This window comes from Rhopalosiphum maidis, chromosome 4, assembly GCF_003676215.2.
Source record: "Rhopalosiphum maidis isolate BTI-1 chromosome 4, ASM367621v3, whole genome shotgun sequence".
Taxonomy (NCBI): Eukaryota; Metazoa; Arthropoda; class Insecta; order Hemiptera; family Aphididae; genus Rhopalosiphum; species Rhopalosiphum maidis.
Genome location: NC_040880.1, coordinates 3,738,191 through 3,765,287, shown reverse-complemented (window position 1 = coordinate 3,765,287; position 27,097 = coordinate 3,738,191). Strand labels below are relative to the sequence as shown.

Below are 27,097 nucleotides of genomic sequence, written 5' to 3'. Positions count from 1 at the left end.
AATGTCCAGTAAAATTATCTATAATTATTAAATATAAAAATAAATTACCATTTAACATTTACCATTTTTTAGTATTTAATATTGATTAAAATGGGAACGATTTTATTAGTTTACTTGTACATACTTGCTAAATTTTAACCATACTGTAAATTTTAATAACGGAAAAGGGAAAAGTGAAATACGAATTAGTTAAATAGGTACCCAATACCTATGTTTTGTAAAAATTAAACTCGAATACGGAACCACATGGTAATAAATAATAATAATATTGTCTATAGACTATACACCATTATATTATTTTTGTTACACAACCGTTTTTCCAAAAAAAAGTTTAAAATTAACTTCTTATAGTATCTCGTTAGTCGTTAATCGTTATTCGTACATCAATTCGTCTTATCTTTATTTTTATTGGTCATGTACATGTTGTAAGTTCGTTTGTTAAACAATGGACATTAATAGTGTGCATCGTGCAGACTGGGAGAGAAGAAGAAAAATACGACTAGCCCAGGTAATTATACACGATAATCATATTATAACGTCCAACTTACTAAATGATATAAATACATGTAATAATAAATGACAGGTTAGAGATCAATCTAAATCATTAGCTAAAACAATACGTGACCGTGTCCATGGGGCTGCTGAAAGTCAGCAGGAACAACGCGAAACAGCAAGAAATATAACAGAACATAAATATAAATCGCTAGCATTGAACAAATTGAAAAGTGATTTTAATTATTTGATACAAGATGTTGGCAATGGTTATTCCGTTGCATCAATTCAAGTAAGATAATAATAAATTACAAATCCAGATGAGTTTGAGTTAGTTTCTTATTTTATCATATGATGTTTAGCACGATCCAAGTGTAGTGTTGGCCGAGAAACGATTGATAGATCGTTGTAAAGCAATATCAAGAGGTGCTGAAGCAGTAAAACGACAACAACGGATCCAAGAAGAACAACAGATGGACAAAGACATGAAAGATAGAAGAATACATTTCAATAAAACTGTTGAAAAAATTCGATCAAAACTAATTACAAGCGTACAAAATGTGTAAATACTAAATATTAATCTAATAATAAATATATTTTAGTTCTAAGTAATTATTAACTTATTTTAATAAATATAATTGTTATAAATGATTACAGTGATAATGATAATACTTATAAACGTAATATTAAAGAACACAATGAATGTTTCCTAATTCCAAGTCAAGTAACTCTGAATGAATCAAATATTGTGAACATGAATTGTAATAAAGTAATGAAAATAAAAACCAAATATTTAATTTTAATTATTTCACTACAAATTTATTGATTAAAATAATTTTGTTGTAGAAATCTTCTAAACCTTGGTCAATGATTGTTAGTTCTAAAGAAAATAAACTTAAAAAAATACAACAAACAACCACATGTGATGAAAATAAAGAAAATGAAAAAAACATATCTAAATTTTCAAAGTTAGAAACGGATATGAAAACTTACGAAACATTAGTCTTAGAATTAAATAAATTATCTGCTGAAGAACAAAACATAAGAAACAAATTATTTCCGTATAACTTGAAAGTAAGTTATTATAATATATTGTATGCTATATATATAAATATACATTATGTTTAATTGTTTCATATTTAAATTTTAAGGATGTACCTATAACATGTCAAAATAATGTACCTTCAGAGTCTCAAGAAAAAATTCAACCAAAAGAAATTAGTAGAAAAAAACAAATATCTAATGGAAAAAATAAGTTAAATGAAACTAAAAAACAGATAACTGGTGAGTAGTATAGCTATAACTAGTTATGACACATTTCAAAATTTCCTATTTAAGACCCAGAACTTGAATGTACACAAAATATTATATAATTAACCACTTGTTTATTCTTTATTGGCAACTTATTATTGAATATCAACTTTAAAAAATTAATTATTTACTCAATTTTTAAAATCATTCCTGTTTATTAAATATTTTTTATAAAAATATTATTCAAAGTAGGTAAATTACTCAAATATTTTTCTTGTTTTCTTGTATATTTACTATCTGGTGGATTATACTTTGATTATGTTTTTGCATAATATTTTTGACCTAATTCAAACCAACCCATTCTTGTGAACTGGAAAACAAAATTTTGCCAAAGTTTTCTATACACATTTTGATATTGAAAATGTATGTTTGTATATAATCTTTGCACGAATGACTGAATGAACTGTATGAAAAATAATCTGTTTGGAAACCAGTTGTAAAAATGTGCGCTTTATAATTTTAGTAAATGTGCACTAGCTAGAAACACTCAATTATATATTGATAAGTTATTATTTAAATACTTTTTCTCATACAAGAGTTACCACTAGTTGTGGGCTTCTTCACATGGCTGCCAGTGAAATGTATGAGTTATGCGCTCCAAATACTTCACTCTAGGGAGTATCACTTAATAATTCTATCAATCACCTAGCTTATATTTTGTTTGGACTAATACAGAAAAGTAAGTTTTTAGCAACGGACAATTATCTGAAACAAAATGATGATGTAAACCGATTTCATCAAGTGGTATGGTCATTTCATGTATATAATATATAAATACAAATACATTTTTACAGATTACCAATCTCCTTTACTCAAAATAATTCTATACCACAATTTAAATTAATTAACTTCAAATTTAACATTTCTATTTCAATAACCTATCTGAATTTAAGTTACACTCTCTTAACCTAAATAGCAAGTTCCCCTTTATTAATGTTGTGTTAATATTTTGTTGTTTTTTATATTTTAGAAATAAAACTTAATGATTCAAATACGTCTACATCTATATGTATATCATCATCCACATCAACCAGAAGTTATGAGCAACCTACAAAAAAAATCATTCATTTTGAAAAGGAAAGCAAAAAGAAGATTCAACAACCTAATACTAAGTTAAATTATAAAGAAAAATTTACTTCTGGAAAACCTTTGCAAAGTATAAATAATACATTGCAACGAATAAAAAAGAAAAAACAACTTCTGGCAAAGGAGATAACTGCTGGTAGTAGTGTAAACACTGGTGCTGAAATCAAAAAAAAGAAGACAGTTTCTAAAAGTTCGCCTTTACACAAAAGATGTTGTGCTGGTGACAATTTACGAAAGGAAATTCCAGTTAATTATGCTCAACTTCCAGATTCATTTTACAATGATCAACTTGATATATTGAAAGAACAGATATCAAAAAAAAATTTGAAATGTCTTAATCCCAAAAGCCATCCATCAATAAATGAAAATCTTATGTCATACATAAATGCATTATTAAAAATGTCACCTTCAGATGTAGATAATTTATCGATTTCATCTTGTTCAAGCGTTAAATTGGAGGAAAGTATTTTACAGCATTCAGAAAAAGATACAGAATATTACTGCAAAATGTTGAACTGTATATCAAAATGCTTAAATTTAGATATTTCTGATATAAATCAAGACACAGTGTTTAGTTCACCCAAAAATATAAATTTATTAAATAGACTTCAACAATTAACAAATTATTATGTAGAAAAAACCCATGAAATGAAAAATATCTGTGATGAACCTTCTCAAATTTTAAATGATAAACTAAATGAAAAAACTTTAGAGACTGATGCTAATACTAGTAAAAAGTGAGTTATAATTATTTGCTTATTATTATGTTGTAATCAATAATTGTTAAATTTTGTTTTTAGAAATAATTCTATCAATTTATCGTCCAACTCATCAGTTGATGGAGAATACATATTAGCAAATTTAAATAAACTATTACTACAAAAAGGGATTATTAACTCTGACAAAGAATGGCCAGTATTCAAACATATTGATGATGATGATGATGATGATGATAGAAGTTTAACTGATCAACTTTTAGATATACATCCATGTAAATCATAATATGATAGGTGAAACATATTTTTAAATAACTGATAGTTTATAAAAAATTTAAGGTAATTATTTTTATATTTTTTATCAATTTAAAATTGTTCATTTGTGGAACGTGTATTAATTTTTAAGCATACTAAAACAATTAATAATAAATGTGATCACAAATATTTGTAATTATTAACAATATTACTAACTACTGATTTAATTGTATTATATGTTTTAAAATATTATTCAAACGACAATTTTCTCAGTTGAAACTATTTGTCTAAAATTTTTATATTCATATTTAAAATTACTTTTAAAATCTTTTAAATTGTAATTATTTTACCATAAGTATTTAGTAAATGTAAAAAAATTACTTCTGAATTAAAATTTATTATTTAGAAATAATTTATTTAAGTGATTATCCTACACAATGATTTAAATGTTTATATTATTATATATTTATATTATACTTTCTTGTTTTACATTATAACTTGTAGCTGTATTCAAGGAATTTTACTGAATTCTTCTCCAATTTTATTTTTAATCATCAAACATTTATTTTATATACTCATGGCTTCCTTTCCATGGAAACAAATTATTTTGGATTTGGCATTGTTGTAAAGGAAATTATTTAAAATCAAATGAGTTATAATGTAAAATAATAAAAAAATTGTTGTGTATTGTTATTACTATTATTATTTTTACAAATACTTAACAAAATATTTATCGCAATATAACATTATTGTTTGGAAATAAAATTTGTTTAATTTATTTTTATTAGTTAGTTGTTTTAAAAATTGTTGTGCATTTCACAGGTAGTAACATTATGACATCAATAGTTTTTTTTTAATAACTTAACTAACATTATTGAAAATAAACAGGTGTTTTAAAGAACACAAAATACAAAAACTAAGTTATTTTATTTGAAGTGTATTCAATTCCAAGAAAAATAGTATCAATATTATATTTCTACACATTATTGTTTACTTAAAAGGAATTTACAAAAAAGAGGCATTTTCTCAATGACTGTGATTTAATGCTACAATTACCTATTTTACAAAAAAAAATTGTGTTATGCTACTTTTAGATAAATTTCCAATTATGTGAATTTCTCTATAACATTTTCGATTTTTTTTTTAATGCATATGTAAAGCTTTGATTATAATTAGGTACCAATTATTATACTTTGGTAATTATAAATAACAAATTCAATGTAAAAAATGTGCCGATAAAAGAACTATATAAGTATATGTACTTTTTTGATAATGTAGTGATTTTCAATTAATATTAATCTAAGAGATGACTAAAATAATTTTAAAATATTATAACACTTCAATTTATACTTATAATATAGTAATGTCACATATATAATTATTAAGGGTTCGTCACACCAACATTTGTTTTCTCTGTTTATCCCACATAATATAAGAACAAAGATATTCCATATTTTCATGATTACAACTCTAGTTCAATTTAGGGCGAAGGTACTAATTATAATTAATTAATTTTTTTTTATTAATTAATGCGTAGCCATTGGATGGTTTTTATTAATTTGTAAAGGGGAGGAACGGTAGGTTGAAACACATTTTTTTAGTATGTGTGGCAAGGATTTGTCACTAAAATTCCGGATGGGTGACCATCCGGGAGCTAGTAACACCGGCCGATACGTACACTCAAGAGCGTTTCTGCAGTTGAATGTATGATTGCACCACACCAAGCCACACTAATTATATTATATTTTATAAAGAAGAATATTCCCTGAGTATACTGACCTGATAAATTTTTAATATTTACATTTTTTACAAATATAAGCATGTTTTATTTTAAAATAATGTTAATTATTTTTAATCAAAAATGTAAATATTAACAATCTATCTTATTTTTCTTTTAAAATATATATATATATATTAAGTGCCTTTGCCCTAAACTCAGCCAGAGTCATAATTGTGGAAATGCGGAATATCTTTGTTCCTATATTATGTGGAAGATAAACAGAGAACACAAATTCTGGTGAAGAGTAGAAGCCTCTTAAGTGTTGTCATTTTTCAATTAATTTTTATATTGTGTTTTTACATAGGCGAGACATGCACTTATTACAATAATGTTGTATCTGTTCAATGAATTAAGTTTAATCAAGTTTTGAAGAAATAAGTATTTAAACCTAATTGTCTATATTACCTATTGTGTGGCATATAAAATTAAAATAATTTAACTTTTGGAATCTGAGCATTTTGTTGACGTTATTATATATGTATGATATAATATTCATTCAATTTTCTTTTTAAATTTAAAATATATTTAGGTCAATCTTGCACATGCCAAAAACAATTTGTGCGTCAATACAAAGGCAACAGGAAAAGTGAATCTCCTCTACAACGTCCATTGGAGAATATAAATGAAATGTTAAGCTGGATTAAAAAGAAGAAACGTCGTTTGTTTGAAGAAATTTATACAAACCAAGCATCTATAAACGATATAAAATCAATGAACAATAAGAGTGATACATTCAGAGACCTGTCAAAAGAAAGTATTAACTATGTAGGACTTCCAAATTCATTTTATAATAGTACTCTAAAAGTGTTAGAGGAATATGTGAGGGATAAAAAACAAAAAAAGAGTAAATCAAACAATAATAACAATTGGATTAATATGGAATTGATGAGATACATCTGTAATTTATTAAAAATGTCGCCCAACGAAATTGATAATCTTTCAGTATCATCAAATTCTGGTATTCAACTAGAACAAAGTATTTTAGAAATATCTAAAGCCAATTTGGAATATCACAAAGATATTTTAAACTATATATCAAAGTGCTTGGATAGTAATCTGAGCGATATTAGTCGAGACCGGGCTTTAAGTTCGCCTCAATACATCGGTTTGTTAGATAAGCTATATAAGCTTGCCGATTATTATACAGAGAAGGCACAAGAAATGCGGAACATTTGTTTGGAGTCTCCCAGAGTCGAGATTAATAGTTTGGATAAAGATGCCTTAGAACAAATTACAGAAAACAATCCTAGGTGAAAACATATTCAATTAAATTAACTAAATAAAACTGTGATCAATATTAGTGTATTTTATTAAAAAATGTATATTGTACGACTTTTGTAGAGATTGTAAAACTTCTAGTAGTTTAACTTCAGAGTTGTCTGTTGATGGAGCATATGTTTTGGATCATTTAAGTTCACTATTAGAACAAAGAGGGTTAATTTGTTCTGATAGAGAATGGCCTATTTTTGGAAAAGATGACGAAGAAGATAGCAGAAGCTTAACGGATCAGCTTCTAGATATTAAACCAAATATTAAAGTAGAACATTCTGAAAAAGGTAGCTATGACACTTTTATACTTAAAATACTGTTAAATTGTGTAGCTTAATATAGGTCAGATTCCAAAAGTTAAAATTATTTTTTAAGTTTCCAAAACACATTGTCCTCTTCTAAATACCATTTATAATTGATTGTATATTTGTATCTATGTATATACTACTGATCAAATAAATAAACAAACCAATCTAAAATATAAAGTATGCTTTTAATATTTGATGTCAATCTTTAGTTGATACAGAATTATAAATAATGGCAAAAAATAGTGAAGACCTAAATCTTAAGAATATTAATATTTAATGAGGTGTGTGTATTTTGGTAACTTAATTTGTTGTTTTACCATGAATTGTTTTCATTTTTTTCCAGTTTTAGATAAATAAGTATCAATTACTGAATAAAGTACCAAAAACTAGAATAATCATTTGTTAATCATTCAGTTTCGTATTTCAGCGTTCAAGTAGAAAATGTTTTAATACAATGAAATACACATTTTTGTGATTTATGTATCTGATACAATAAAATTACAAGTAAATAAAAATAGCTCAATATTATGTCATAACCATTGCTGATCTATTTTTCTCTTTTTTTTTCCTTTTAATTTTTCATACATTGATATTATGATGTATTAAATCATTAACATAAAAATATTAATAAAAGCATAATATTACAGAAAGTAAAGAGGATAATATATCTCAACACTCAATCCATTACTTTATTTACATAGCTTAAAAATCTTTGTGTACTATCTAAACATGTCTTGTAAATATATTTACACAAGATTATTTTGCTCAAAAATCTCCTTAATTTACAGAACATCATCATCTAAATTACAGAGAAAAATATAATATAGTTCGCGTAAATATATTTTTATATAATAATAATCATAATAATAATAATAATAATAATAATAATAAGTAAATCGAAAATAATTTCATACTTAAGTGGTTCCAACTAAATTAGTTTTTTTTTTAAAACGATTAATATTTTGTTTTATTTTTTATAATTAAAGATAATGAATAAGAACATAAAATCATTTCTAAAATAGCTAATAACCAACTATATATAAAAACATGATGAGCACGACTTACAACAATTCTTGAAAACTATGGGAAGCAAAAAAAAAAAAAAAATTAACAAGTGAAAAAAAATCTTACAATGTTTAAAGGATATAAATTTTTCATATAACTAACCAACTAAATCCACGAAAATAAAAAGAAAAAAACATTGATTTATATACATTTATCTATTGCACAGCGACTACGCTCTTTGAAAGTGTTAATAAAAATTTGTAATGTTCTCCTCCTTTGACAAATGAAAAAAAATGTGTCAATTGTGACTTTGAAAACAGGTAAGGCTTCAAAAATCAGCATTAGAAAAATAAAATTACTATACCTTTAATTAAGAATGTACACTTTATGTTGTTATAAAACTACAGTGGAAGTTTATTTATATTTTAAATATATATATAGATGCATATATTGTATTATATTGGTACATTCATTATTTTCATGCGCTTAAGTTTAAATTCAATCATTATTTATGTATTAAATCTTCTGAATTTTTTCTCCAACAACTACTGGATTATTGCGCCTGATTTCTTGTGCTCCTAGCTCCCTGTAGTCAAATGAACAATTGTGCTTGTCAGAGTATCTATGGATGCCGCAAAACAAGCCACCACAACGGCATTCAAAACCTAAAAAATAGAACAATGTGTAATGATTTGTTTAGTAAATTAATCTAAAAAAATTTCATACAACTACTAATCAACAATGTTTATAAGCTAAAAGATCAAATTCAAATAGATTTTCTAAAATTTGAAATGTAGTTTAAAGGATATCATTAGGAGAATACTTAGAATACTGAGATAAATGAATAATGTAAATATCAGGATAATTAGTAGTGTGAGGAAGAAAAAGAAATAAAATAATTTAATAACCCTTTGTATATGCCAGTTATATGAAAACAAATTTATTTGATACATTGTTTTTAAATTCCTAATAATTTGAGAAACTTAAAATACAAAAAATGTAAGCAAATTAACTGATACGTTTAAAAAGAATCTTTTTAGATTGACGGGTTCTTTTTCTCTAAAATAATGTGTCAAATCTACTCTATAAAGCAGAGATTCCCAACCAGGGTGCCGCGAAATTATTTGAAATATATTTTTAGTCTATAGGTCATAGTGCATATGGTGCCACCAGATTTTTAGAAAATGACTAAGGGTGATGTGAGTCAAAAAAGGTTGGAAACCTCTGCTATAAAGCAAGAAAACATGCACATTTCCACATGGCGCCCGGTCATTGTGACCAGTTCCACAATGATAGGATGTCATATGAAGATGGACAAAAGATAAGATTTTTATCAGGCCTCAATGTTTCCTCTGGACAAAATATAATGGTATACTTTTTTTTCAAACTTTACACCTGTTGCCCCTAGTAATTTACTAATTTGCTGTCATTTTGGTAATTTAATTTTATGACATGATGCATATTTATATCATACTAGGGGCTTTGTCCCCTGCTCTCACTGCTCATCAACCCCCACTTTTAACTCATAACTGTCATCTGTTTATTTATTATTTTTAGTTTCCATACCAATTATATTTTCACTGAAACAAAAAATCCAATACTTATATATAATAGATATAATAAATATATTATATATATGTATATATAAGAATGTAATAAGTTGAACTTAATCTTTATCTCTACCTGTAAGACCGACTTTTTTGCGGCACATGGCACATCGGTTTTTCTTTTTAGACTTGTCTTTATCATCGTCGTCATCTTTTTTACCATCGTCCATAAGACTGCTGTCATTAGAACTGCATGCCAAACCATTGTCCATCTTTAAACAAAAAAAAAAAAAATGTATTACCTACAAATATTATAACTATTAAATAATTTATTAGTAAATTGAATTTACATCTTTTTTTGAGTCTGTGGGCAAAATTGGTGAGGCTGATACAGGTGGAATCTGCAGCACTGGTATGGTAGGTATAGCAGTCTCCATCATATTCTGAGCGGAGACTGAAGGTGGCGATGGAGCGGTTTGTGGTGGTGTTTGTTTCTTTTTCAGTGCTTCTTTATAGCACAAAGAGCAAAGACCATCTGTAGATGGGTTACCATAGAAGCCACATCCACCACGACACAAAGCCTGCATGGAATTGGATTCTCGCTCCATTGTATTAAGAAATTGTTTTTTACCGTTTAATGATAATCTGAACGGCTTTTGATAGCCAACAGAAATTATCTACATAAAAAAAAAAAATTAATAAAAATTTGTAAACATTAGTTACCAAGTAAATAATAAATAATTTTAGTGCTCTGTACTAATTTAATAACATTAAAATCACTAAGGAATATACATTTCAAACATTTTCAAAAATTTACTATTAGTATGGGTAGTGGGTAATCTTTCTTTAAACGAAAGAAATAACAATTAATATCATATTTTAAATATTTTAATTTTTTTAGTTATTAGTTAATAAATACAATTTTATAGAAACTAGTTCCAAAATTTGTTTACAAATAATATTTAAATAAGAGTAAATAAAAAAACATCTCAATAAATATTACTTTAAATACTTGTTGAAAATATATAATATATAAATTATTAATGGTCACTTGTATAAATTTTATTAGTTATACAAATATGATATTTTATGTATGTATAGTAATAAAAATAAAATGTTTTCAATTTTTATATTTAATTAATTTGAGAATACAAAATATAAAATTATAGATATGTAAAGACAATTCAATCATTCATCACACATTTTAATTTGCATTTGACTCACTAGTGGTACAAAATGAATAATTATATTTCCTATTACCTTAAAGCACAACTAGTGAGTCAAATCAAAATACAATCACATTTTTTAATTGCCCCTCCAACTTTCGGTTGAACTTAAGATACGCTATTCAATTATATCATTAAAATCGATAAATGGTGTGGACGTTGTACACTTTTAGTCTTAACACAAGACTCAAAACTTAATTTACTCAAATATTTCAAGATATAAATTGAAAAATATTACATTACATTTGTTGTACTTTATGTTTGTCATTAAATAAATAATAGTTAATTCGTGTACAATAATGAATACTATAACAAATTAGGTAACGTCTTAGCATAAAATTTAGAAAAAAGAAGAATAGTGCCGCCGCTATTTTGAAAATTTTATAACTTATTTTATAAATTGAACTAAATAGTATATTAGTCTATTCAAATATTCAATTTGTATGCGGTACTCAAACTTTACACAAATTAACGATGCCACGTGATTACGTGAAGACAAAAGATAACAAATTCTAGAGAAACGTATTACACATTTTTATTACGTATTTACAGAAACGTATGATACATTTTTATTACGTATTTAGAAATGTATATAATATTATGTTCACAAAGAACAACATCCTACTAGGTAATACAATACATTCATGAAAATTGAAAGTGGCTATTTTTTGTCTTTGTCTAACAAACATAGAATATGGCAATTTAGATAAGTATTTATTCTATTTTTAATGTAGGTAATAATTAATTTAGTGAATAAGAATTCTGAAAACAGGTTTGAATTGGTCAAAAAAAGTGTGCAATACCAAGTTAACAACGTCTGATGTAATCTTTAAAAATTCAAGAAGGTAAAATTAAAATACGGGAATATATTAGTAAACTTGACTATAAATTCAAAATAGTACATTGTCATGAAATCTTAGTACATTATACTAGAAACACGGATATTATCAGTTTTATTCGGGTTATACCAAAATTATAGTAATTATAGTATAGTATACAACTTTTGTGTATTTTAGATAAGACGCAATGTTTATAAAACACGTTGATAATTTATTATTAATTAATAAAAAGAAAAACTTGATATATGCTATAAATATTATTAGGATAAAAATAATAATATATTCCAAAATATTTCTTAAGATAATTAATAATTTAAAACCAGGGGGTTTTTTCTCACCAGTTTTAATAACGTTGTTATTAAAATACTGAATATATCCATTAAAATGAAACTAGAAAATACGCACGATTGATGATTATTAACAATGGATTGTTAATTTGTGCCCTATTATAGACACAACACCTCAATCGATTAATCGTTTAATTATTAAAATCTAATACTAGAAAATACCATAGATAAGTATCTAATTGATTTATGATAATTTATTGAATAAGGGTTCTGTAATAAATTCAAATCAAATGATTTACATGAAAATTAAAATAAATTACTTAAAAACGGAAGGCAAAACCATGAAAAACGAGTCAACTGCCCAAGAGTGAACAATAAAACAACCATAGGCAGCAGTGAGAGTTGCTACATCAACCAGTAATAATGTATAAGAAAATAGTAATTTTTTATGTTTTTATAAGTTAAATGGAACCACCAACAGTTTATAAATTGTATACATTGTATAATTATGCATTCAAATTTTAATTTTTGTATAATAAATGTGTAAATAATTAATCCCATTATCCTGTATAAATATTATTAACAGTTGTTAACATACTATATATTATATTTGAAACTATCAACATTTAAATTACTTATAGGTACAATGGTACAGTTTACATTTTACATAGTGTAAGATCTATGAATAATATTGTCTTTAAATATATTTAGTATTAATAAAAAGAAATGACACAGTAAAGCATAGTTAAATTTAATTATTTAACTATTAATCATTAATAAAAAATAAAACGCAGCAGTGCAGCCAATAACGGTTTTTAAGAACCATACATAGTTTAGTCTTTTTATTCTATCCATCATGGATGCTATCATAAATTTTAGAACAACTATAATACTTTAGATTGGTTTATATTTGATATTTTGTCATAAATTTAAGTTGGTCAGTCAATAATATAAAATAATATAAATTGGATGATTTTAATATTTATTTACATAATAATTATCATACAAAATTATAATAGTTAAGAAATACCTTAAACGTCACGCAAGTGTAATTTCTGATTGATTTATCACAGGTTGTGAAACAGACGAATAATATTGCATTATTACTTTGAAATGAATGTCACGAAAACATTGGTTCTTTGATGAAGAACATCTGAAAAAAATAAAAAATTGTTAGGTATTGGTTTTTTTATCATAAGATTACAGTATTTTAAGTATAAAAATAAAACAAAATTTTATGTAAATTATATATTAATATAAATAAAAAAAAAATGTAAAGATAGCAGGTACTTTATTAGTACTTATTATTTATTAATAGGCCTTAACAGAAAACTCATATTTACTAAGCCTTTAAATAAGTATTATAAATAGTTTAAAACTGAGTGTATGCCTCCAGAAATTCCCAACTTTCCTAATGATATGAGAATTCTGACTTTATGGGCCATATTTTATCTACCTGCTTCATATAAAATATTAGTTTACGTTTTACTACCTTAAGTTTGGGCCACAAATTAAATATATATTTTTAAAGTTTGTCCAGAGATTGGGCCATAAATGCACAAAGTTTTTGTATAACACAAAAATATTGTATAGTATAGTATAGTATATAACATTTATTAACTTATTTTTTTTTTCTAATACATAAAAGTACAATTTTTTTTTTTTTAAATAATATGATACTTATTTTCTGTTTTTGTTTCCTCCTTTATATTTTTAAATTACATTAAGAATATAATTTTTCAAATTAAAGTTCATTTCCTCACTTTTAATGTTCCTACGCTTCTATTTTAATATAAACTTTTGATTAAGCTCCCAATATAACTTAAATAAAATATTTTTAAATAAAAATTTAAAATTTAATGGTGACCCAATTACCATATCATATCCTTTTAGAAAAAAAGGTAAATTATGGCCCAATTCCTAGGCGCCTAATGAAAAATACCAAAACATACTTAAAAATACTATGAAGATATTGGTAATTAAATTAGTCAACAAAATGTACTAATAATATTACAATATTTAGTTCTTTTTAAATATTTAATAATAATCAATGCAGATATAGACTATATCATAGAATATTTTAGGTACCCATTTTATGGGTTTAAAGAATAAAACCACTTGTTTTAGTTAGGATGTAAAATAGAAGTTGTATATTAAATGACAATGACTTGATATATGTCCACTATCATATGATCAATATTCAATACTATATTTTTTTCTTTACCTAGGTTGTACTTCAAAAATCATAATACAATTTTAAGAATTCAAAGTACATAAAAATTAATATTTGATAATTATTACAGACTTGACATAATGCACAACACATGGGATTGTTAAAAACAAAAATAGTGAAAAATATTGAAGGAATAAAAAACATAAAACTTATCAGTCATTATATACAATTTGATATGTGATACTCTGAATTTTACCAAAGCTATCTGACAAATTAAATTTTTTATCAAACTATTTTATGTAAGATAATATATGTACCTATTAAAAAATAAAACATTTCACATTAGGTATTCAAAATCATCTTGTATAGACTAACCCTTTCATCAAAGTGTATCAAATGTCAAAAAACAAAATTTTTTAATTAGAGTTTTGTATTAAAAATTGTTGTATATTTAGTAAGCAATATTTTTCATGGACTCAGCAATTACATTTTGCACTATAATAAGAAATATTTTATTTTCTTAAATACTTAGTATAGTATACTAATAGGTTTTATAGTTCTTGAACGCCCTCCAGTCTTTAAAAATTATAGTTACACCACTGGTCTAAAATTGTATTTTCATATATGTACAATTTCTATAAATGGATTCTACTCATAAACACTGAGATATTACACTATTGTCCAAAATAGGATATTGTAATTTTTTTTTTTTATTTTTACAAGAAATATACAATCTATACAATTAAGCATAATAAGTATATGTGAGATTAGGGTAACAAAACATTATAGGGTTACATGAATAAGAAGCCACCCACCAGTAGCACTTAGCTTGTTTATTATGTGATAACTTATAACTTATTAGGATGATCCCTACACCATATCCTTTTCGGCCTGCGACGGGGATAACCAGGAAGTGACTAGATATGTAGGCCTTTTATTAGAGGATTTTCATGGTTTTCTAGTTTATTATAAAATCGTTTATAAAAAATAGCAGCTTCTTCTCCTACTGTTTTTATACCTAGGTCTTTGTAGAGGGCCATGTTAGAGACGAATGGTGGGGCATTTGTGATAGTACGAAGGGTAAATATTTTATTTAAATTTGATTTTTTTGTCGATCCCCATAGTTGAATTCCATACGTCCATATGGGTTTCAGAAGAAATGTGTATAGTTTTGTTATTAAATATGAGAATTTATTTTTTGAAAGTAATACTTTTAAAGAGCGGGAGCGGGCATTAAGTATTAGTCTTTTTTTTTTTATACGATTTTGCCATGTTAGTCTTTTGTCGAGGTTAAGTCCTAAGTATTTAATAGTGTCAAGAGCAGGGATAGGTAAATTATTTAATTACGTTAAGGCAAAGTCCATTATAAATTTTTAAATAAAAAGATTATATTGAACACTAAAATGTGATAAAGAAATTTACATTATGATTTAATAACACATAATATATTTGAAATTAATTATATAACCCAACAATCTTCTGGAAAGTGATAGGTTATGCCTACCTACTACACACCAACCACGTAATAACTTATCCCAGTAATTTATGAAGCTTTTTATTAATAACATTAATACTCCAAGAAAAAACTTATCGGTGTGCACAATAATAAAAGTGTTATTAAAGGCCAAATTTTCATCAATTCTATAGTCTTTAAATTATATTTATATTTTAGTTTACCATCTAATTATAGTACTCTTTCACTAACCTACTGCTAGATACATATTTAGAGTGATGGAGGAAGGAGGAGTTAGTGTGGTACATTATAAAATGACTTTTAACCGGAAAAACTACCATGACTCATGGAATTATCTGATTTTTTAGTTCTTTTTTATTTTAATAAAAAAAACTATTGTCAATATTGAACTTTTTAATTTATTTTAAAGAATTATATGAAATAATAAAAAGCCGCATTCAATATGGACTACAAAATGTTTCCCACTATTAATAAAATAATAATTAATCTTGAAAGTCAGGATCTTTATTTCCATAGTGTATTTTAGAGAATATAATGACATTAGTCTTCAAATATAAAAGGAGATTTAATGCATGCAAAGACAGTTCATATAATATTATAAAAACATTAAAGGTAAATATTGTTAATACTTACTCTCTTAAAAGTTCAAATCAATCAAAATATCACTGATGACGTAGTAAGAATTATTATCTGAAAAAATAATAAATTGCCCTTTGAACATATTTTTTCTTTATTCAAACTTATTAATTAGATAGGAAAGGCCTAAGTGACACAGAAATACAAAAAAAAAATCTATAACTAATATTGTTTTGAAATAAACAATGAGATAACACACTATTAGAATAATGTATTCTACACACACAATACCCACACCAAGGATAATATTAAAACATATTATTTTTAAGACTACTAGCGTATCAGTTGTTTATTATACAGTTTAAATATTGTTTTGAAACACAAGATTTAGTGCAGCTCTTAACAAAACGAATAACTGACCGACTGAACCGATGTGTAAATGGTCTATAGTCGAGAAAAAAAAAAGCCGAATTTCATCGAATGAAAATCTCGAGATAAGCCTATGCAATTCATTCTCGATGGTATGGAACAATAACCATTTATTACGCACGTTCATAATAACCTTTATGCAATCGACTAGATTACCACACACGCACAGGCACAACGTGTGTTCTTTGTTTAATCATCTTTGTTTCCATCTGTCATTGGTCACTAGCCATTCACACACACGCGCGCGCGGAGGTCATTAACGGGATATAATCGATTGGAAAACCAAAATTTCGTAGCGTTAAGAGACTATTGCCCGACCCGACGATCGTCAATAGAGAAGATTAGACAAGCCAACCCCACCAATCATACGTGCAAACATTCGAAAATATTATAATCAACGTCGTTGATCGGGTCCAATGGACCACCGTAAGTTATCACAACGGCGACATTAAAAATTGAATAAACAGAACGTACGTATATAAACACAGTGGGCTGCGGCGACTTTGACGCGTCTTAAAATACACAACAAAGCAATTGCGACGTCGGCTCAGAGAGAGGAAGTAGGCGCGAGCCAATTGAGTATACCCAAACGGCGGCAGTCGAAACGCACTTCCTAGTTGCGATTAATATAGTAATAGTAATAATAATAATAATGCTTATTAATATTTTAACAACAATATATTACTGCGATAGGCAGGTGTCCGGTGCGGACAAACAACGGCCTACGGGGAACGCGGACGACCAACGGCTCCGCTAAAAATCGCCGAAAACAAAAACTGTTCGACGCTATGATAATAGCGGACACATACGATGGTGACTACGCAGTCCGTAGCCATCGGGCGCTTTTAACCTAATTTGCATAGCATCAACACCGTCAACAACCTACCCGCAGCCAAGAGTGGGCGCCGCGGTGAAGGGGCTGTGGCAGTGCGGGGGGAGGGGGAGCTGGAGGAGAAATTTCCTCAGTTTTCCCACAATAAAAATGGGTTCCGATCAAACCGAAATATGGAAAAACCACCGACGAGACACATGATAATCCTATGGGCAGAACAGGACAAACAACAATAACGAGTGCAGCGACAATGGATTTATTTATGTAGATCGTCAAGGACGTGTGGCGTAGCGAGTTGGCCTCGCCGCCGCCGCCGCCGCCTCCGTCATCGCCGTACCCATCGGATAAGTGAAACATCTGAAAAACGTCGAATTTTCCACGGAAAAAAACCACGATCCAAAGAATCGGAAAACTACGACGGCGGAGACGTGCGCAGCGTTAAAATGGCGACGACAACCGGGGGAAAAAAAATTAAATATGTCCGCCAGCGCGGCACCGTGCGCGTACGTGTTACTCACCGATATCGTCCTGTTCACCAAGTCCGTCCGACGTAAAACGTTTTTGCACTGTTCTCACTCGACGCCGAGTAAATTTATTTTATGATGGAAACAAAAACAAAAAAAAAATAGACACTTGCGACGATTCCGCCTGCCGAAACGACTGTTCGGAGCGAGTGCGCACGGCGGAGAGTAACGCGGCGATACGTATAGCACTGTAGCGTCGAACGGGGAGCGGAGAAAAAACTATGTATACATATATATATCACCGCGGAGCCACGCAACACTCGTCGAACTCGTCGGGCGAAATGACGACAAATCAGAAACGCGTATGATATCAGTGGTGGTGAACGGCGGACGGGACGACGACTTGCACAGTACGCACAATAGAAGGATGCTCGTCCGGGCATGCGCACACGCACGATGACTCGTCGTTTTCCGGGGTGGGGAGCGGTGAGCGTGCCGCCAGTGTGGCCGCGGACGGGGAATAAAACGCGGGCTGCGGCGCCGTCGATTTGTACACACCGCACATGGTGTTGCGAACTGTCGACTGGAGAGTGGTGGTGTAGTGTGTACTGATGACTGGTGCCTTTTTGCCCGTGGGCCGTGGTAGTGTGGACGTGTAGTGTCGGCGTTGCTTGGGTGTTTTGGGAGGAGAACTGGAGAACGGCATTGTCTACTACGCTAACCATTTATTTTTCATTGTTAAACGCAATCCACACAACTTACAACGTCGACTATTAATGAAACGGCTAGAAATAAATAAACGGGACGGGAAGTAACCTTGAAGGAGATGATAAACTGATGTGGCCTTTACATTAATATTTATGATTAAAGCTGAGCGTACACGTTATGTCGACGCATATACGAGTGTGTGAAAACAATCGCGTTGCCAACGAGGCGTTTTGGTTAATTATTTTCGTCGTGACGTTCTCGTTTGTTCCGAGGGCCGAGCGAAATCCAAAAAACCGTTGACTCCACATCGGAACGGTTTCCCCCAACTTTCTACTCGTACAAGGAAATTCATAGGTACGTCAATTGTGACGGAAAATAAAAAAAAAACTAATAAGCACCGCGTGCATGATTAAAACGAAAAATACCAATTTTTTTCACAATATTTTCATCTCGACCCAGAAGGCGTGAACCCCATATCGCGAAAAAAAAAACACTACGTCCAATAAATCCATTGATTTCCAACTCGAGCATAAACGTCATGTCTCGACGGTCACGAATCGCGACGTATCGATTTATCATAAAAAATATGATATAAATATTTATGATATAATATATACATATATAAATATATATATAATGTGCACTATGCACACGTGACATCATTGTTCGCATTACTCGCGACGTCACACGACGGCTTTGTGTTCGTTTGTTGTTGTTATTGTTGTAGTAGTAGTACTATACCCATATGGCCATATATAACCCGCGCGAGATCGTTTCCGCGATACACACACACACGTATACCGTTGCAGTACATAATAATATATATAGTTTTGTCTTTTCCTGATACCACTGCTGATCTCGTCCGGTTTTTTGCCCAGTCGCGAATTGTGACGTCACACTGTCCCGATTCGCAATTTTGCGCTCGTGTGTGTGTGAAGGGCAAGGGCGTGCATCATGCTGTGGCGAAGTGCTTGTGAACTGCGGAAACGTGCGCCGATGCGCAGTGGCGGTTGGACGACTACGCGTCTACGTCGCAGCCGTCGACGTGCATTTGTCGTTGGGTGGCTGTGGCTTCGGTGTTTTTAAAAATAAAACGACCGTGTTCGGCGGTCATCGTCACGACGAAAACCGCGAACGAACGATAAATGACCCGCAGTCCGCGTACAAACGGAAATATTGCGTCGTTTTATGTACCTACATCGCTGTTTTCCTATATCGCGCTTCGAGTATTTTTGTTTTTTTTTTTATAAACGTATTTCTTATTGTTCCCTTGTTCACACACGTTGCGATGTACGCCGTTTTAAATAATATTCGTCGTAGAATTACCATTTCTCCGTCGAACAAGGACGTACCTCCGTTTTTATAATTTTATATAGTTTTTGTCCGGTATCGGACAAAGAAATTTGTACACCCCAACCTAAATATAAGCGCGATTTGAGAGGGCTAAGCCCCCCCAATGGTTTGTACATATCCCCTTCCGCCTTCATATATCTTAGAGAACATACACACGGTACAAACATGCAAATTATAACAGCCCCTCCCCCCAAAATAATAATTTAAAACTCAAATTGCGCCTATGATCCTAACCCCTAAAAATACAGTACACAGAAAAATTCAAATGCAAAATTAGAATATAACTGAAAACTAAAATTAATGACCTGCATAGTTGTAAAAAATGTAGTACACTTGACACTATAGTACCATTAGTACCACATTCTTCTCCGTTGGGTTGGTGTTGTTTTGTAATTCGATTATCCGGATTACCTACTTAGATTGACCATATTATACAGACTTCCGGAAAAACGAGTTTTTTTAAATATTTATATTAACAATGAGTTAAACTTATTTGTAAAAATATATTACGTATTTAATGTATCTAAAGTGGCATTTAAATAATTAAAAAACCAAAATAAGTACTACCACCCGATCAGTTGAATTATTGATCTAAATCTGTGGTTACTGGTTAGAAAATTACTATTAAACAAATCATGAATCTTTTCCATAGTTTTTATTTTCCTTTTAGTAATAAATTATTAAACAGATATATAGGATATTAATCAGCGTCGAGTTACACGCAAAACAGGCAAAATAATCAGGTGATTGGAGCAGCAAATTTGCTGCACTTGAAAAAATAGAATGTATTTATAATATTATTATATATTATATAATTTAAGACGGCGGCAAATGTCCTGCTTGTAGGCGGCAAATTGCTTAATCCGCCACTGATATTAGTATATTACAAGAAATCTTCGCTTCCTCGAAAATTATATTGCCTTCTTTAATGTCAGCAACATCAATGTCATAGAAACATTAATTACATTTCCGTTAGGATTTCATTGTATACAATAACAGTTTATAATATATGTAATAACCTAAACACAAAATATTATACTACGGAGTATTATGCGTGGATTACGAGGCAACCAGCCAATAAATTTTTGCAAGTTAAAAAAATGTACTTGGTAGTTGGTAAAACAGATATATTATCTAAATCTAAAACTATAAAATGTCGAAAATAACCAATTATTACCTATTTTAATAGGAATAAAAAGTATTTCGAATAACACCCTCAGTTAGAGATAGGGGGACTTATCTATATTGCGTTCTATTTCAACCACTTTGGTTGTGCATTTTTGTCCATTGCACACATGAACCATAAATACATTAATATAGACTGTAGTACATTTTAGTTGCACCTAAATTTACTCTATAAAGTCAAGTACATTACTAGTAATTAGCCAACTATTGTTGTCGTTATAGTGTAGTATACCAGCACCAGATACTGGGTAATTATTTGAAGATATTATAAGAGTAGTGTGTAACACATTTATGATTATATTAAAAATTATTAATGTTTATGAACATTTTTAAGTTTTTACTTTTTTGAAGACTGCAAATATTTGTAGTTAAATGTTCCGTGAATTCCTCAATATAAAAATCAAATGTGTTGAGAGGTATAGGGATATCATAAATACCTGATAATTTTTAACAATCAATATAAGTGTTTATATATTATTACCTTACAAGTTACAATAGCAAAAATAGTTAAATTTCAATTGTCTAAATAATAGAAAATCAGCAAATAAATGAATCTATAAGGTATAAGAATAACAAAAATAATAAATTATAAATGTATAATAATATGTACATTATTATATTTTACATAATTATTCATATCAACATCTGTAACGAAAATTAATAATTAAATAATTTTGAATGTCGTGTCATTTTTTCATATTTTAATAAAAATACAATTATATTGAACTTGACGATTACAGTAGTGTCAAGATGTCATAATAGTCATATAAGAAATATATAGCTTTATCAAAAATATAAACTAGAAATTAAGGAGTGGCCAAATGATAATTTTATCATTCAGAAAAATATTATGAAATTGGACGGTAATAGTAGAAGGAAAATTAAGGTTTAAAATAAAGAAAATTTAAGTTACAAAATCTCATTTCTAAAAGAAAAATATAGTGAATGGATAAGAACAGACAATGAGTCATGATCTCAATTAAATCATATGTAAAGTATACTTTAAGTTTAATTATGTAAATTAAAAAAAAATTATGTTTGAGTTGATAATACTACATGAGTATATGATAATTTAATAGTATATTCAATAAGGACTAAGGAAGTTACCTAAAATGATAAGTTTTATTTTTTCGTTACATTTTCTCTAAGAATGAGATAAATTTTAATATGATAATGACTGGGGCGGTCAATCATACTTAGATTTTAATTTAATTAAGTAATAGTATTTTAATAAAACTTTTTTTGATAATTGAATATATTAATTCATCCTATAGTATTATGTCGATTTCATGAGTATATTCTGCAATGGAATTTATATACTATATAAAATAATAAAATGTACAATAATAGCAATAGTAATCTTAGTAAGTTATGACAATTTTGAACATAATAAAAATTATTTTATATCAATTATATATATTGCATTTTATTAATTCTTTGTACGTATATCCAATCTCAAAAGAAAATAATTATTTTTTGTGCATACCAACTGACTGCTCTGGCAGTAGTAAGCTCAAATTCCCCCCTTACCTCTTAGTAACCGATATTTTTTTAAGACAATGTACAGACATTTATGACTAATATTTCTAATCAGCAATACATATTATTATATTTCATTTGGGGACTGCCCAATAGTACAGGTCATTGATAGGAAATGCGCAGAAATGAACAACAATCGGTCGACCGACTGATTATTCTCTTTTGAGACAGGTTATACACTACATATTTAATTAATGTTCATTGAAATAATGACATTAGTAAAAATATATGGCTTTTAACAATATGTTTTTTAATTGATATTCATTAAAAATGTTTAATATTTTTTATTGATAATATTAATTTAATTCATTTCAAATAAATGTGTTCAAAGAGGTAGATATTCTATTTATTCAAACTATATTATATTATAATTTACAAGTAAGTTATAATTGTTGAAAGCCAGAACCAAAAAATGTACATTATTTAAACTTATACAAACAATCTATAAAGTTAAAATCTATATTAAAAAACAATGAGACCTAAATACTTCGTTCATTAAAGCTTTAATAACATAATTAATTATTAAATTCCAAATTTTGTAAGAGATAAAGAATACAATGTTAATATAATTTAGGCTATAAAAATTAAATAACATGTTTTAAAAATATTCCCATGGTATATATTTTAGCAGAGCAGTCATACATTATTCTCCCTCAAACAAATTTAAAACAGAGAATCAACATTTTCAATATTATAATTTATAAACATATGTATATGATGGTGTTCATTAATTTTTACAATAACCTGGTCTCACTTATAATATGGGTTGATTTATTACGGCAGACTATAGGTCTAGCCCATTCTACAAATTCATCTATTAGAACTGGCCATGCTCCTTCTTGGTCATAATCTGTCATTTCTTCATCAATGACACAAGCAAATTCTAATAAAAGATTCCACGTATCTCTAGGTATTGATTTATTGTGGTGTTCCTATAAGAAAAAGTAATTCATAGATTTAAAAAATAATGAAACAGGAATCAATCATTATTCATTATTATTAAAAGTTTAAATTATTCAGTTTTAATTTTAATTTAAAATACTTACTCTAAGAAACTGGCACCATAGATCAAGGAACCTGAATCGGCCCACAAAAATAATGTTCCAGTAAGTAATAGCCATATCAAGGTCTAGACCTTTTTGACCTATATTCTTAGCATAATTGAATGTAAAATAGTAAAAATCTTTGAATTTTGATGGATCTGAAAGTTCTCTTTCTAAAATTGGTAATCTAATTTTTAATTTATCTATTGAATCAGACCTAATAAAAATTATAAAACAAATCATGTAGTTTTATTTTGTTAAAAAGTAATATGTTAGACTTATTCTATTAATAAATCAATTTCAATACCATTATTGTATTTATTACTAAAAAAATAATTACTCATTCACATCTAATTTATTTTTAATACATTTACATGAGACAGATAAACCCAGTCTTTTCAGGGATAGAAGAAAATTTGAAATAAATTTAACAATTTTAATAAAAAAACGTATTTTAAACTTTTATTATTGAAAACAAAATATAAATTATAAACCATACAGGAACAAAAATTAAAAATTTCATATTTTTAAATAGGTGTCATCCATACATAAGAATACCTAAAATCAAATGCTAACATTGTGTAGTGGCATCAATATCAAGTTAGCTATAGTCATACTGCTTTCTTATATTTCAAATCCCATTGAATCACAACTCTGCATATCATATACTGACATGAAAGTTATAAATTATGATTTATTAATGTTATTATGAAGTATTCTAAACAATAAAAGGAATAACACTTGTTTTAAATGTGTTTATAGAAACATTGCAACTGAAAAATATGTGTAACTTTCCTAATCTAAAGTTGTTGTAAGAAAAAATTAAATTATCATATAAAATTCATAATAAATTACATTTATACACTTCTTAATAAATATTATACTAAAGAATCTTTGATAAAAGAATAAAATGCAGGATTATAATACATTATTATTTTTCAATTTGAATTTTTATTTGTCATAAAACATAATATACTAGCCGAATAAATGTTTTAATAACAATAATAATGAATTTATTAATTTATTTACCTACACTTAAGTTAATTTAAACTCAAGAGAATATAATTATATTTACTAGAAGTAATGGTGATATTAATGCCACTAATTACTCATGTTTTGTACAAAAATTAATTTCTAACCACTTAGAGTAAGAAAAAGTAGGTGTGTCTTTGTGTGCAAAATGTCTTACTTCATAAGTGATAAGTAGTTACTGAAAGATATTGTTTTGGATTTAAAAAATGGTATTCGAGATTTAATTAATAAAAATAGTTTAATTAACTATCCAGTTTTAATATAGTTAGTTATATTTATATTAAAATATGCACATTAATTATTAATAAACAAATATTTATTTACCCCATTTTACTCATTCCACTTAAAAATTCTTGTTTAGTGAATTCACATTGAGCTGCTGCTTGACATTTCCAAGCAATTATGAGCACTAATATTGAGTCTGGAGGTAATTTGAGTTCATCTAGCAAACGCATAACACCTTCAACATTAATTTTGTTTGGTTCAGCTGGATCTAAAACAATACAAAAATGATGCTTAGATAAATAAACAAAATAGTCTTATGTAATAAATTTTACTGTAAAATACTAAAATAGATATTTATAAATAAAAACCATTAATATGTGATGTTGAATAAAATTATATACTGAAATAAATTTTATACAATTTTAGAAAACTAATGCTTAAAATCCTAAACATAATACATTTTAATAAAAAACAATTTTACCACGATATTTAGCATACATAGCCTCTAGCTTTCTTTTATCAACTATAAAACCTAATTGGGTGTTGATTTTTACAGTTTCATATTCTTGTGGATTTTGAAAAAAGTTATCAGACGCTTGCTCTAATTTCCAGTCATTTTTGGCTAAACAGAAAATTGCAACACTTTCAGATGCTTGTGTGAATGTCATAAATTTTTTCACTTTATCCTTTTGAGATGATTTTAATTTGTTCTGAAAATTAAACAAGTTACAACAAGATAATGAATAGGTTATATTACTTAAATATGGATACAAATAAATAAACATCAGCTTTAACAAATACTATTGTAAATAGGATTATAAATGAAAATAAAAATAATAAATGAGTTTAAATGGTCTCATATGAACAACATAATCTATTATTAGTTACAAAGGTCGCTTACCATTTCGAAATAATTTTAGACTATAAATTAAAGTTATATTTTGCAACGAAAAATTGACGAAAAAATGTAAGTATCCGATATTTTTAACTTGCGTTGAGACATATTTTTGTTATTAGTTACCATCGGAATTTATAATGATATTAAACGATACATTGATAAGTATTTTAAATTATTGTGTCTTACGAATATTTGCAAATTTATGACAAAATACTAAATAGTAACAAAAGAAAACAAAAATTATTTTTTACGAACAAATTTTAACAGTTCGAGTGATAATCTGTAATTATAATCGTTCATAACAGTGTTGGCAAATGTACCACATAATTTTCTATGATATTTACGTTGGAAATATTGTTAACCTGTGAAGTTGTGTAAGACTTTCTATATTAGATCATAAGATTGTACAAGGTTCTCTAATTGTACCTATCTATATAATTTTTATATTACGATTTATGATCTAAATTAGATCATCTAATGAGTAATGACTTATTAGAAATAGAATATATAGAAATATCACTATATTCAGTTTATTATAATATCTGATTATAGAGTAATTACTCTATGTAACTAATGTAATATTTACCTTTACCATTCGGCATTCATCAAAACGATCTATAGAAGATTTATAGAATATAAGATTAATTAAAAATGATAGGTTTATACATTTTTTGCAAGTATTAAAAACTAATTTGTGTACAGTAAGTAAAAATTTTGTTCACTAATGCAATCATGTTATTCTAATATTCACTGTCTTTTTTAAATGACATTTAACAAATATTAAAGGCCTCAAAAATTATATTGTCCCGGGCCAAAATTTTCTAAATGGCGGGCTCTGAGTTTTCATTAAAATATCTCTATGTAATGTTTAATTAAATACGAAGGATAGAGTATTCGTATCTTTCTTAGGGGGTATATTCTGGAATTGTTGGATTTTATTAGAACTGGAACCAATGGAAACTTTTGCAGTATTATCGTATATAACTGCAGATCAAAGGTTTTTTAACAGGTCCATAGTGGTTTAAGTAATGTTTTATACATACTA

At 27.7% G+C, this 27,097-nt stretch overlaps 4 protein-coding genes across 4 annotated transcripts; 2 read left to right on the top strand and 2 right to left on the bottom strand.

The window, feature by feature from the left end:
• Window positions 1–9: 9 nt before the first annotated feature.
• LOC113548045 lies at window positions 10–4,003 on the top strand. Its single transcript, XM_026948698.1, has 8 exons — window positions 10–508; window positions 584–784; window positions 855–1,054; window positions 1,150–1,261; window positions 1,339–1,566; window positions 1,644–1,776; window positions 2,774–3,626; window positions 3,690–4,003. The coding sequence occupies exons 1-8, from the start codon at window positions 446–448 to the stop codon at window positions 3,889–3,891; spliced, it is 1,992 nt and encodes a 663-aa protein (XP_026804499.1). The 5' UTR covers window positions 10–445; the 3' UTR covers window positions 3,892–4,003.
• Window positions 4,004–5,688: 1,685 nt separating this feature from the next.
• LOC113549449 lies at window positions 5,689–7,360 on the top strand. The gene is made up of 2 exons (XM_026950756.1): window positions 5,689–6,890; window positions 7,003–7,360. The coding sequence occupies exons 1-2, from the start codon at window positions 6,268–6,270 to the stop codon at window positions 7,244–7,246; spliced, it is 867 nt and encodes a 288-aa protein (XP_026806557.1). The 5' UTR covers window positions 5,689–6,267; the 3' UTR covers window positions 7,247–7,360.
• Window positions 7,361–8,670: 1,310 nt separating this feature from the next.
• LOC113560625 (AN1-type zinc finger protein 6) lies at window positions 8,671–18,414 on the bottom strand. The gene is made up of 6 exons (XM_026966614.1): window positions 18,124–18,414; window positions 16,402–16,458; window positions 13,152–13,274; window positions 10,120–10,446; window positions 9,906–10,041; window positions 8,671–8,887 (listed from the first exon to the last, which is right to left on the bottom strand). The coding sequence occupies exons 4-6, from the start codon at window positions 10,375–10,377 to the stop codon at window positions 8,739–8,741; spliced, it is 543 nt and encodes a 180-aa protein (XP_026822415.1). The 5' UTR covers window positions 10,378–10,446; window positions 13,152–13,274; window positions 16,402–16,458; window positions 18,124–18,414; the 3' UTR covers window positions 8,671–8,738.
• A 3,773-nt stretch (window positions 18,415–22,187) lies between these two features.
• Window positions 22,188–26,284, bottom strand: LOC113560300 (DCN1-like protein 1). The gene is made up of 5 exons (XM_026966082.1): window positions 26,056–26,284; window positions 25,636–25,864; window positions 25,254–25,422; window positions 23,901–24,114; window positions 22,188–23,786 (listed from the first exon to the last, which is right to left on the bottom strand). The coding sequence occupies exons 1-5, from the start codon at window positions 26,056–26,058 to the stop codon at window positions 23,589–23,591; spliced, it is 813 nt and encodes a 270-aa protein (XP_026821883.1). The 5' UTR covers window positions 26,059–26,284; the 3' UTR covers window positions 22,188–23,588.
• Between the last annotated feature and the right edge of the window lie 813 nt (window positions 26,285–27,097).

What these genes read in the sequence shown, in the direction of transcription:
- LOC113548045 (XM_026948698.1), top strand. Translation starts at nt 446, where the DNA reads ATGGACATTAATAGTGTGCATCGTGCAGACTGGGAGAGAAGAAGAAAA. An exon ending in ATTCCGTTGCATCAATTCAA is followed by an intron (nt 785 to 854) that starts GTAAGATAATAA and finishes TATGATGTTTAG; the next exon opens with CACGATCCAAGTGTAGTGTT. An exon ending in GATGCTAATACTAGTAAAAA is followed by an intron (nt 3,627 to 3,689) that starts GTGAGTTATAAT and finishes TTTTGTTTTTAG; the next exon opens with AAATAATTCTATCAATTTAT.
- LOC113549449 (XM_026950756.1), top strand. Translation starts at nt 6,268, where the DNA reads ATGTTAAGCTGGATTAAAAAGAAGAAACGTCGTTTGTTTGAAGAAATT. An exon ending in ATTACAGAAAACAATCCTAG is followed by an intron (nt 6,891 to 7,002) that starts GTGAAAACATAT and finishes AACTTCTAGTAG; the next exon opens with TTTAACTTCAGAGTTGTCTG.
- LOC113560625 (XM_026966614.1), bottom strand. Translation starts at nt 10,377, where the DNA reads ATGGAGCGAGAATCCAATTCCATGCAGGCTTTGTGTCGTGGTGGATGT. An exon ending in CCACAGACTCAAAAAAAGAT is followed by an intron (nt 10,042 to 10,119) that starts GTAAATTCAATT and finishes TTTTGTTTAAAG; the next exon opens with ATGGACAATGGTTTGGCATG. An exon ending in CAAAAAAGTCGGTCTTACAG is followed by an intron (nt 8,888 to 9,905) that starts GTAGAGATAAAG and finishes TCTATTTTTTAG; the next exon opens with GTTTTGAATGCCGTTGTGGT.
- LOC113560300 (XM_026966082.1), bottom strand. An exon ending in AGTGGAATGAGTAAAATGGG is followed by an intron (nt 24,115 to 25,253) that starts GTAAATAAATAT and finishes AATTTTTATTAG; the next exon opens with GTCTGATTCAATAGATAAAT. An exon ending in TATGGTGCCAGTTTCTTAGA is followed by an intron (nt 23,787 to 23,900) that starts GTAAGTATTTTA and finishes TTTTTCTTATAG; the next exon opens with GAACACCACAATAAATCAAT.